The 12,037-nt window shown below is 43.2% G+C and overlaps 1 protein-coding gene across 2 annotated transcripts; it reads left to right on the top strand.

The window, feature by feature from the left end:
* The first annotated feature begins 1,553 nt into the window (after positions 1-1,553).
* LOC102432790 (L-lactate dehydrogenase A chain-like) lies at positions 1,554-2,671 on the top strand. Of its 2 annotated transcripts, XM_006102280.3 has the most exons (2): positions 1,554-2,264; positions 2,534-2,671. In XM_006102280.3, the coding sequence occupies exons 1-2, from the start codon at positions 1,578-1,580 to the stop codon at positions 2,669-2,671; spliced, it is 825 nt and encodes a 274-aa protein (XP_006102342.1). In that variant the 5' UTR covers positions 1,554-1,577. The 2 variants fall into 2 exon arrangements, with proteins under 2 accessions (XP_006102342.1, XP_014323083.1); XM_014467597.2 differs by having other exon boundaries at positions 1,554-2,576.
* The last annotated feature ends 9,366 nt before the right edge of the window (positions 2,672-12,037 follow it).

The raw sequence follows: 12,037 nt of genomic DNA, 5'->3' as shown, positions 1-12,037 counted from the left end.
AAGAATCAGCAATTATGTTGAACTTTTCTTGGTAACTGATAGCATAAGAAGATCAAAAGTCACTATGGCTCTAACTGGTTTGGCTCAGTGGATAGAGCATCAGCCTGTGGACTGAAAGCTCCCAGGTTCGATTCTGGTCAAGGGCATGTACCTTGGTTGCAGGCACATTTCCAGTAGGAGGTGTGCAGGAGGCAGCTGATCAATGTTTCTCTCTCATCGATGTTTCTAACTCTCTATCCCTCTCCCTTCCTCTCTCTAAAAAAATCAATAAAATATATATTTTTTTAAAAGTCACTATGAACATAGAAGATTTAAATGATGTGATTAACAAATTTGATTTAATGGTCATATGTAAGATCATACACAGCTACACATTATTTTTACAAAAACTGACCATATTCTAGACCAGGGGTGGGCAAACTTTTTGACTCGAGGGCCACAATGGGTTCTTAAACTGGACTGGAGGGCCGGAACAAAAGCATGGATGGAGTGTTTGTGTGAACTAATATAAATTCAAAGTAAACATCATTACATAAAAGGGTACGGTCTTTTTCTTTTTTTAGTTTTATTCATTTCAAATGGGCCAGATCCGGCCCGCGGGCCATAGTTTGCCCACGGCTGTTCTAGACCAAAATGTAAGTCTCAAAACTTTTTCAAATTATTGAAATTATGTAGATTGTATTATTTGACCACAATGCAACCCAACTGGAAATCACTAATAAAATGAGAATTATACTGTCCCTATGTGTTTAGAAATTAAAGATATACTTCTAAATTACCTTAGCTTGAAGAAGAAATTATAAAGGAAATTAGAAAATATTTAGAAGTAAATAATAAGTAAAACTTTCACTATCTAAACTTACCAAATGCAGTTTAAACAGTACTTAGAGGGAAAGTTATATCTACCTTATTTATATTAGAAAAGCCAAAAAATTAATAAAATAAGCATTACAAGAAGTCTGAAATATATATATATATATATATATATATATATATATATATATATATAATCAAAATAAAATATAAATAAGAATATAATGAAAATGTGAGTGGAAATTAGCAAATAGAAAACATGTAATAGAAAGAATTTTTAAAAAGAATTGGTTCTGTGAAAAGACTCAGTAAAATTGACAAAAATCTGGAGAGAGTGATTAAGAAAAAAGAGTTAGTGGAAAATAGTTAATATCAGGAATTTTAAAAAAGGAGTAATAGGAAGGCTTTAGACATTTAAAATATTGAGATATTATGCTACTAAATATGAAAAGTTAAGTAAAATAGAAAAACTTCTTAAAAAAAAGCTGACTCAGGAAGAAAGAGAAAACTAAGCAGTCCTATAACATAATCAAAATCTCCTACATAGAAAACCTCAAGCCTAAATGCTTTCACTGATGAGCTCTACAGAAAAAAGTGCAAAAATGATGTTACTGATGTTATTAAATATACCAGAAAGAGAAAATGTCACACATTAAGAATATTTTAGGTACCAGAGCTGCAGCCACCAAGTCCGTATCCTACATCGCGTACCACCAAAGCCCGCCCACCGTGCACTCCCGGTTACTTTTGGTTCTAAGTCCAAAATGGCAACACTCAAGGATCAGCTGATTGTGAATCTTCTTAAGGAAGAACAGAGCCCCCAAAATAAGATTACGGTCATTGGGGTTGGTGCTGTTGGCATGGCTTGTGCCATCAGTATCTTAATGAAGGACTTGGCAGATGAACTTGCTGTTGTTGATGTCAAGGGAGACAAATTAAAGGGAGAAATGATGGATCTCCAACATGGCAGCCTTTTCCTTAGAACACCAAAAACTGTGTCTGGCAAAGACTATAGTGTGACTGCAGACTCCAAACTGGTTATTATTACAGCTGGGCCACGTCAACAAGAGGGAGAAAGCCGCCTTAATTTGGTCCAGCGTAACGTGAACATCTTTAAATTCATCATTCCTAATGTTGTAAAATACCATCCCAACTGTAAATTGCTTATTGTTTCCAATCCAGTGGATATCTTGACCTATGTGGCTTGGAAGTTAAGTGGCTTTCCCAAAAACCGTGTTATTGGAAGTGGTTGCAATCTGGATTCAGCCCAGTTCCGATACCTGATGGGGGAGAGGCTTGGAGGTCACCCATTAAGCTGTCATGGGTGGGTCCTTGGGGAGCATGGAGACTTTAGTGTGCCTGTATGGAGTGGAGTGAATGTTGCTGGTGTCTCCCTAAAGAATCTGCACCCTGATTTAGGCACTGATGCAGATAAGGAACAGTGGAAACAAGTTCACAAACAGGTGGTTGACAGTGCTTACGAGGTAATCAAACTGAAAGGCTATACATCCTGGGCCATTGGCTTATGTGTGGCAGATTTAGCAGAAAGTATGATGAAGAATCTTAGGCAGGTACATCCAATTTCCACCAAGATTAAGGGTTTCTATGGAATAAAAGATGACATCTTCCTTCGTGTTCCTTGCATCTTGGGACAGAATGGAATCTCAGATGTTGTGAAGGTGACCCTGACACCTGAGGAAGAGGCCCGTTTGAAGAAGAGTGCGGATACACTGTGGGGGATCCAGAAAGAGCTGCAGTTTTAAAGTCTTCTGATGACATACCACCTCACTCTCTAGGCTACAGCAAGATTCTAGTTGGAGATTGTGCATGTTGTCCTTTTTATCTGATCTGTGACTAAGAACATCAGTTTCCTAAAGACAGAAATAGTAATGGTTTATAAAACCCAGCATCTGCATCCTGATGCTGGAGGGTTGTTATCTGTTGTAGTCCTAAACTGGTTAGTGTGAAATAGTTCTACCTCCTCAAAGGCACCACTGCCAATGTTGCTCACACTACAGTTGCCCTTCAGACTAGATGTGTGTTCACTGTGTGTTATATAACTTGTGGTTCCTTTTTCTATAATTAGCCACATTCTGGGATCCAATGTAAATCCAATATTGCATGTTTTGTGCATAACTGTTCTAAAGGCTCTTATTCTGTGTACTGTATTATCAGATTAGTGTACATTGCCATATAATGTAAAAAGAAAAATCTACATATAAATAATACAGCCCACTATCCAAGTGTCATACCAACTAAAATGCCAAGTAAACCTTGAACAGTGAAAAAATAATAATATTTTAAAATATTGTATTTCCTTATATTTTCCTCCAGTACTTTTATAGTTTCATTTTTATGTTAAACAATTTGATTTATGTATAATTGATTTAACTATAAATAATGAAGTAGTAGTCCAGCTTGTTTTTCAACTCTAGCCTCTTGAAAGAACTGAAAATAGAAGGGGACTAGAGATTTTTACCTTTCATTTGATATTTTTCTGGACTATTTCTTTTTTTTTAACCAGGCATATATACGTCTTTTATAATTTTAAAACCAATTTTTAAATTGATTTCCATCTTTTTCATAATCTTTATCTGAATATAGCTGACCCTGGATTTTATACTCTCCTGGGATAGTTTTTTTTTAAGTTTTCCATACCTCCTCTCACGTTATGAATCTATTATTCCCTGAGTACTGTCGTTATCTCTCCTACTAACGTCAAAACTGATGAGATTTAGATGACAGAGCCCATAACCGGGAACTCAAGTAGAGGAGAATGAGCACTGGAGCCAGAGTGTAGAAGTGCCTAGATCAGGAGTGAGAGGTACATGCTGTTTCTACGGACATGAAACAAAGATAGAGCTGGGACCTTTGGCCAGATACTTTATGGAGTGAGCCCAGAAGGCCAACTTCAGCGTGGCTGACTTGCTCAGAGGCTGTGTTAACTCCAGAAGAAAGATGGGTCCAAGACAACTGAGAAGGTTCTTCATATGACACATAAACTCACCTCTTCTTGATGAAGCAAGCAGCCCCATAAGACTGTGAGTCATGGGAATGGGCACTGGGACTGCACTCAGTACCATTCGCTCTAGTTAAACACCTGATCCAAGTTAGCAGAGTGGTTTAATATATGCGAAGTGCTCCAATCAGGACTGTTGCCATGGAAGAAAGCATTTAGCCCTATTGTCTTGTTCTTCTCAGAAGCTGTTGTTGGTGCAACCTAGTCTCAAGTCACAGAGCTGAGGAAATGAATCAAGAAACTGCTCAGGTCATGGTGTCACCAGGTGTGGCCTCCACATGCAGAACGACACTGGCAAGTTGTGGACCTGTACATGCAAATGCTCTGCCAGGAAATGCATTATTGACACCAAGGACCACACCATCCAGATGAGCATGGCTGAAGTTGACAAAGTGACAGGCAGGTGCAATGTCCAGTTTAAAACCTATGCTGTCTGTGGGACCTTTTGCAGAATGGGTGAGTCAGAAAACTCCATTCTCTGAGTGGCCAAGGCCAACAGCATTATCTCACAGATGTGGCATATTTGTCATAAATAAATAGTAAAAAAGAAAAGAAATGGCTTTCACCACACTTTCAAATATGCCAGGAAGAATGCCCTACCTTAGACTACAGCCATCAGCAGTAGAGGGGACTGGGCAGGGACAACAGTTCACAGAACCAAACTCCACCAAGGAAAGGTAAACACAACACCATTAAGTCCCAAGGCTTTACATTTATTGGTAAAGCTCTTCATTGCTATTAACTAGAGGCCCAGTACATGAAATTCGTGCATGGGGAGGGGGGTGCCTCAGCCCGGCCTGCACCCTCTAGCAATCCGGGACCACTTGGGGGATGTCCGACTGCCGGTTTAGGCCCAATTCTGCAGAGATCCCTGAGGGATCAGGCCCAAACTGGCAGTTGGACATCCCTCTCGCAATCCAGGACTCCTGGCTCCTAACCGCTTGCCTGCCTGACTGCCTGATTGCCCCTAACCACTCTGCCTGCCTGCCTGATTGCCCCTAACCACTTGCCTGCCTGCCTAATTGTCCCTAACTGCTCGCCTGCCTGCCTGATCGCCCCTAACCACCTCTGCCACAGCCCCCACTGCTGCAGCTTCGTCCGGAAGGATGTCCGGAATAAAGTCTGGAAGATCATTCAGCTGTCCAGTCTAATTAGCATATTACGCTTTTATTATTATAGATAGTAATATTCTAGCACAGATGAGGAGCAGTCAGATCAGATTTGTTGATAATTCAGGCAGCCACTGGAAGGTTTACGACTCAACAACTGTCAAAGCTTAGGCTAGCTTGGGCCTCAAGGACCGCCCTTCCATCACAGTGACAAGGACCTGTAGTGGTCAATCTAGGGCAGCAAACCCAGGACAACACACACAGTGAAAAACCAAATCAACAAGGATGCTGAGGACTGAGAAAATTAAATCCAGGTTTGCCCTAATACAGGGAGTGATAACCAGGTCTGGGGCAGGGGCGGGGAGAGGCTGGGGATGGGAAAAGTCACTCCCTTTAAGCCAGAACCCCATGCTTCTGCAGTTGACCACAGTTCCTCATGTGTTCTGGACTCTCTGTGCCACAGCAGGATTCTAGAATTTTTAGGGATATTTCTGGGTGCAGGCAGAACTGATGGTCTCTTCTTGCCTTTGTCTCAACCTGACCTCTAAGTCTGGCTTTTCTTCAAATATGATTTGGAGACAGTTAATCCAAATATCCTTAGCCTTCATTAATTCAACTCAATAAACAATATGGAACAAGTATGGTGTGGTCATGTTATCACACAGTGCCTTAGGTCTCAACAGGTGCCATTAAAGTCTAAGGAAATCAAGATAGTTGGCACGCTGTGATGGGGAGGGAGACAGATCTGCAAGGGCACCTGAAAACTCTAATTAGTTGCAATAACTGTGGGCATTGGCACCTCTGTGTGAATATAACAGAGACTGGCTTGGCGCTCCAATCCCATCTCCTCACCTGCAGACATAGGAAGCCTCCCTGACAATTAAGTTGAAGCCATGAAATAATTTTTGCCTGTGCCTGGCCCTAAAATTTCCCACAAGAACCTTGACTCACTCTCCCCTATATGCATGGTTGGAAGTGAAGGATTCTGAAATGATGGAGTTTACAAGATGGAAGCAGAGTACCTGACTTTCTACTTGAAGAAAATCTGCCCATGGGTGCCACAAAGCCTGAATTGGACTGTGACACAAGCAATAAATTCTTATTGGGTTAATTCATTGAGGTTTGGGGATTGTGTATTAGGCTGCCCTACCATTGAGCAAGTATGGATTGGGGAGGGTCAGGTAGCCATTTTCCCCACTGCTGATGGTGACCTCAAGCATAAATAGATCCCTTGAAGCCCAGAATAAAAGAAAGGAATTGGACTCCCTAGGCAGGTCTTAATCAGAGAGCAGGAGCAGAGCCTCTTCATGGCCTGCAGACTCCCTGGTGATTGTCACTGGGATGGCTTCTTCTTCCAGCAAAATCCCTCCTACTCACAGGGCTATGGCCTGCCCAGTTGACCTTACACGTGGATGGTGGCACCACCTGCCACCAACTTCAGGAGGAAGAACAGCTTTAGAGGAAAAGCAAATGCAGAGACTCAGACCCATAATAATACAATGGAAAGCTATTCACCAGGGTACTGTAGCTAGGGAGCCTATTTCCAGAGGTCATCCAAGATATGAATTAAGTAAATTTTTTTTAACTTTCCCTTTCCCACCCCTGGACACCTGCCTGGTTGTTTCACTGTGGTGGTGTTGTTTACCAATGACATAATACTTTCTAAGCCTAAGGCGATGTGGGAACATTTAGCCATTATATAGTGACCACTCAAAAAACTTCTGTTGAAATTAATAGGTACAACTGAAAGAGCATGGATCAGAGGCACAACTTTAGCATCTCTAAATCAGATTTGAAAAGAAGCAGTGGCCATACTAATCCCACGGTCCCACAGTAGGACCAGGGGTACCACAGTCAACTGCAGAGTCATGAAGTTCTGGCTCAGAAGGAAGAGCTCTTCCCTTCCCCGGCCCCATACACTGTCCAGTTGTGTTTCCTGTGTCTGAACCAACATGCTGGAGATTCAGCATCACTAACCTTCCCCCAGTGTCCCTGAGGAATTCGCACTTCCTTGGGAAGACATGATAATCCCAGAGAGGCAAAGAGAGACAGCGCCTGAGGGCACTGACCAAACCTGGTAATTCTGTGGAGAACCCAATCCTGGTAGCCAGCGATGTAACAGAATTTAACAATGGAGTGTTTCAGCCCTTTGTGAATTATTTGTATAGGAGTAAAAGGGTATTAAACTGAATGAGAGCCTGGATTTAGACTTCATAGGCAAATGGAGTCCTCAGTCCTTCCCCTGAGGTACCTACTGGAGTGTGATATATGGTTCTTGGATGCTACCAGGCATCCAAACAAACCCAAACATATCTCTCTTTGCTCCCATACATTTACATGGAAGCGGAACTCCTGAGAGAAAAGAGCCTGAGTCCCTTTGACATCAAGCTACGATGGTGTGCCTGAGGAGCTAGCGTGTCCCTGACTGAGACCAGCTGGCATGACCAAGCTACTATGTGTGGCCTGAGAGGGAGAGAAGCAGGAAGTCACAGGGGAATGAGATCTTAGCTGATCCTAGAACTTGCCCTGACCCCACCAGCCCCAAATCAGGTTTATACCCACCAAAAGGGCTTGGAGAGGCTCTGAATGGCAATATTGGAGGCTGTGTCAATTGTTATGCTGTACTCCTTTGACCGGATATAACCCAGGGGAAAGGGTATTACCCCCCCGCCCCCTCCTCGCGCCCCACACACACACACACACAGACACACACAGACACACACAGACACACACACACACACACACACACACATTTTACAACTAGACATAACCCAGTAAGAGATGGCTCCCCTTACTGGGAAGGCTGAGGGGGTGAGGAGTTGCCAGGTGATGAATGGATTCTTTACCAGGCTGCTTTTTCTGAAGTCTTAAAAGTTGATTCACAAATGATTTGAAGTCCAAAATGGGAGCAAAATATTAACCTGCTCCCACTTCTTTTTCTGAATTCTGGATATTCTTAAACAGCATTCAATCATTTTTAAAACAAAAATTATAAAGAATAAAATTTAAGTGACTTGTAATACCACTTCTCAGACATTTGCTATTTTTTTTAATAAATCTTTATTGTTGAAAGTATTAGACATTTGCTATTGACTATAAATGAAAGCAATATGATGCCTGGATATGGTTAGATAATCAAATATTACAGAAAGATATAAAAAATTTTTAAACCTGCCAATTTTATTTCCTAAAGGCAGCCACTACTTTTTAAAAAATATTATGTGTTACTCAGAAAACTATTGAGTGCATATATCATTATGCATATCTGTATTTTTTATTTATGTAGATTATTCTGCACATTAATTTCTGCACTTATTATAAAAAGTTTAGGTAGACCATAATCTAATTAACCAATTCCCTATTAATAAATATTAGGTAGTTTCCAAATAGGTTATTTTGTTTTAAGCTTTGCAATATAAGTAATTCCAATATAAACATTCTAGTACATACATGTTGGCACATTTTTACAAGTACATCTATGAAGTGAATTTCTATGGCAGACAGGAAAAGACTTGTACTTGAAGAGATTTCCCATACTGCCTTCTCCACGTGCTCCTCCCTGCCCCCACTGTGTAACAGCAGCTCTGTCTTACTTAATCATCAGGGTCAGTTAGTCCTGTCGGGATGGTGAATCTATTTCTTTGCTGTCCTTTGTCACAAGGAGCCCAAAATATCCAGATGGCAGCCAAAGCTTACAGTTCAATAAAATTCTTGCTTTTTCCCAAATGAAAGTGTTTTCTCTTTGGGAATGCTTTAAATTCACAGAACCCAGGGATATAGGGGTGGGGGAAATTTTCCCTGAAGTTGGTCACTGGGAGTGACAGTACATAGGGCCACCCCTGCTTCTACCCCTTGATTCCCAGAAGAAAGTGAGGATTCAAGATTCCAGGGTATCAACTCTGATGGCCCATCTCATGTGTAGGGTCCCATTCTCTCCCACCGAGGGCCCTGTCCTTGGCATAGCAGACCTGCCTTAGCTGAGAGTTAGACCTTCAGTGGAGCTCCTCTGCTCACATGGGTAAGCCCTGAATCTGATTCTCAGCTTGCTCTGCCTCTGGCTGCAGGGGATAAGAGTTTACCGTATATGCCTCCAAGGAGGTCCTCAGCTTTGACTTAGCTTTTAATAACTGATTAATTACCCTCAGCTCTTTTCCAGAGCGTGAACACAGTTACTGTTTCTCCCATATTTCTCAAGTGCCTTGTAAGTAACGGTTGGTGCATTCCCTTCCACCAGGCCACCGTCGCAGTTCATAACCAGTGAACAATTGCACTGTCACCTTCTGTCGGTGCTCTGACTACCGGCAGTGGAGCCAGCCAGGTGGCCAGTAATCCAGCTCTAAAACCCTATCTCATCATGTGCTTTCTTAGAATAGTCCTGGTACCCACTGTCCCTGCTTGGGTTTCCCAGGAAGCAGACTCTGAGATGGAGACCAACATGCAAGAGGTTTATTAAAAAGTGCTTTTGGTATCACCTGTGAAAGGGAAGAGAGGGGAGCAGAGTTGGGCAGACAGTGAAGTTTAGCTGCAGTGTAGTCTCAGTGGAACTCCTCCATCATCTCTGCGGGGAGGTCTGAAGATGGATGACCCCTCAGAGCTCTCCTGAGTTGGGGGAGAGGGCTGGGCTCTGTACCACTCATTAATCAATCACTGGATGTGGGCTGCTGGGAAGGGGGCATGACCTGGGCATGGCAGGCTTCTTCAGCTAAAGAAATCCGTGAAGGATTTGATTGTTGAGAGCTTTCTGCCAGCAGCACCCCAATAGCTGGGTAATAAATCCTCTAATCGTGAAGGGTGACCCGGGCAGCAAATATTAGCAACCACCACATAACCTGCTCTCTGGAACTAGCCATACTTGTCAACTATCCCCTTGGGTACTCTGTCAACAGAAAAAGGTACCTGGGGACTATGTGCTCTTTCCTCTTCTCATTCCCAGGAACAGGAACCCTGAGCGGCAGAGTGTTCCTGACATCAGAGAGCCTGTGCCCTCCCAGGTGGCAGAATACAGTACAATAATGCAATCATGTGGCTTTATCAGGAGACCTCGGTTCCGCACCAGATGGGCCTCTCCGTAGGTCTGCTTGAGTGTGCCCACCGCATAGCAGCTGGCTTCCCCCAGAGCAGCTGGTCTGAAAGAGTGAGAAAGAGAAAGACTCAAACCCATTCAAGTCCTAATCTCTGACACCACAAACCATCCTTTCTACCCCATCCTAGGCTTTTAAAGCAAGTCACTATGTACATCCTACACTTAAAGGTGAAGGGAATTACACTCCATCATTTGAAGGAAGTAATATCAAATCATTGTACACATATTTTCAAACCACTACATATAGAGAAAGGTTATTTTCCAGATCAACAATGAGAAAGAGAATAGATTGAAGGAGTCAAGTAAAAAAGGTTTCTGTTTTCCTGTGTTTTTTTAAGAGCAAAAGTGTAATCATACTTTTGTAATTAAAAAATAGAAATATTATTGACAATTGAAAATGTGGCAACCAGTGAACCTGAGTTACAGCTAGACGCTCATCTAAGGAGCAGACTGTGACTTACTGCCCGTCTCTGTCATGGTTTTTCCTGCCTGTCCCCACCCAAGGGAATGAGGGGCACAATGATCATTGTTAAGAGCTTCTCAGAGGAGTCATCATTTTCCTAGCAATAAACAAGGAGTCAGATGACTGCACTTTATTGAGAAGCGAAAGGTTGGGGGAAAACATTAGACCCATTAGTCTGTTTCCTGCATCCCCATTCTTCATCCACAATTTCATTTAATACGGAATCATCTTAATGGCTTTCATGGCTTGATTACAGGCTCTGGCTGGGGTACAGGCATCCCAGGGAAAGTGTCCAAGTGGGTAGACTGAGGGATTCTACACCCTCATAGACCCCTCAATCCAGGCCCTTAGGCTCACTCCCTTTCCTGTATCCCACATAGACGTCCATTCTCCAACATGCAGGGCCCATCCCAGTATCTCCAGGCAGGTAGGGAGGATATGTCAATGTCCCTTGGGGGAAACCACACAGCAGCTCGGTAGGGTCTACCCCAGGGCCTGATGGCCTTAATAGGAATCTTTTCTCTCCTGGGAGACACGAAGTCTCCACCCTTCCTGGGCCTTTGCTGACCCCTTCAGGTGAGGGAAGGAACACCAGCTATGTCCACACCAGCATAACCCTCCCATCTCCCCTGGCCCCTGCATCTCCCTTCCCTGACACTTTGCATGGGAAAGATGGCCAGAGTCCCCAAGCTTTGTGCTACATGAAGGAAACCTACCTGTCAGGGCAGCTACAGGAACAAACAGGACCTCCTCCTGCCTATAAGAGAGCACTTTGTAAATGTGGCCTATACCCTCATTGTACAAAGAAACATCCTGTGGCCCCCAAAGGCATTGCTAGAGGCACCTAAGGTGCAAGTCTAGCATTTTTCATTTGTTTGTGACTCCCTTTTGAAGAAAATCATACACTAGAGAACTCCCCGTTTGGAGACATTTTGGGTTTGGCCAAGGCTGCTTCTTAAAATTGGGCTTCCTGCTGGTGTGGGCCAGGGTTCAGACCTGAGACAACCACCCCAGAGGCTGTGGGCAATAAGAGCATCATTCTGACTCCATCTGCTGCCCCTGGGGGGCTACTTAAGAAGCAAAGTTTCTCTCTGACACCATTATGCAGTACAACATACCCTATCCCCAGCCTCTCCACTCCTCTGAGAAGTCTCACCAAGACCAGGGTCATGTGTCAACAAAGCCCTAGGGTCATCCTCTTTTAGGAATGAGGCTCCATCTCAGCAGCTTCCCTAGAAGTAGCTCTAAATATGGGCAATGGTGCCTGGCCTGAGTGGCTCAGTCGGTTGAGCGTTGTCCCATGCACCAGAAGGTCATGGTTCGATTCCTGGTCTGGCACATGCCTGGGTTGTGAACTCCATCCCCAGCCAAATGATATTTCTGTCTCTCTATCTCCCTCTCTCTTATTCTCTCTTAAAATACATAAATGTGAGCAATGGTGTTTGCTTCCTACAGAGTAATTAGGTGGTGAAGATTTTCCCAACACTTCACTGGTCAGACTGGCAAAGACAGTGTTTTAATGGGGAATGTCATTAAAGGTGAGTTAACCA

This window comes from Myotis lucifugus, unplaced genomic scaffold (genome assembly GCF_000147115.1).
Source record: "Myotis lucifugus unplaced genomic scaffold, Myoluc2.0 scaffold_406, whole genome shotgun sequence".
NCBI classification, from domain to species: Eukaryota; Metazoa; Chordata; class Mammalia; order Chiroptera; family Vespertilionidae; genus Myotis; species Myotis lucifugus.
Note: the sequence above shows the minus strand (reverse complement) of the source record. Positions and strands in the feature narration are given on the sequence as shown.

Excerpts from the sequence above, each read along its gene's own strand:
- LOC102432790 (XM_014467597.2), top strand. The coding sequence starts at position 1,578 with ATGGCAACACTCAAGGATCAGCTGATTGTGAATCTTCTTAAGGAAGAA.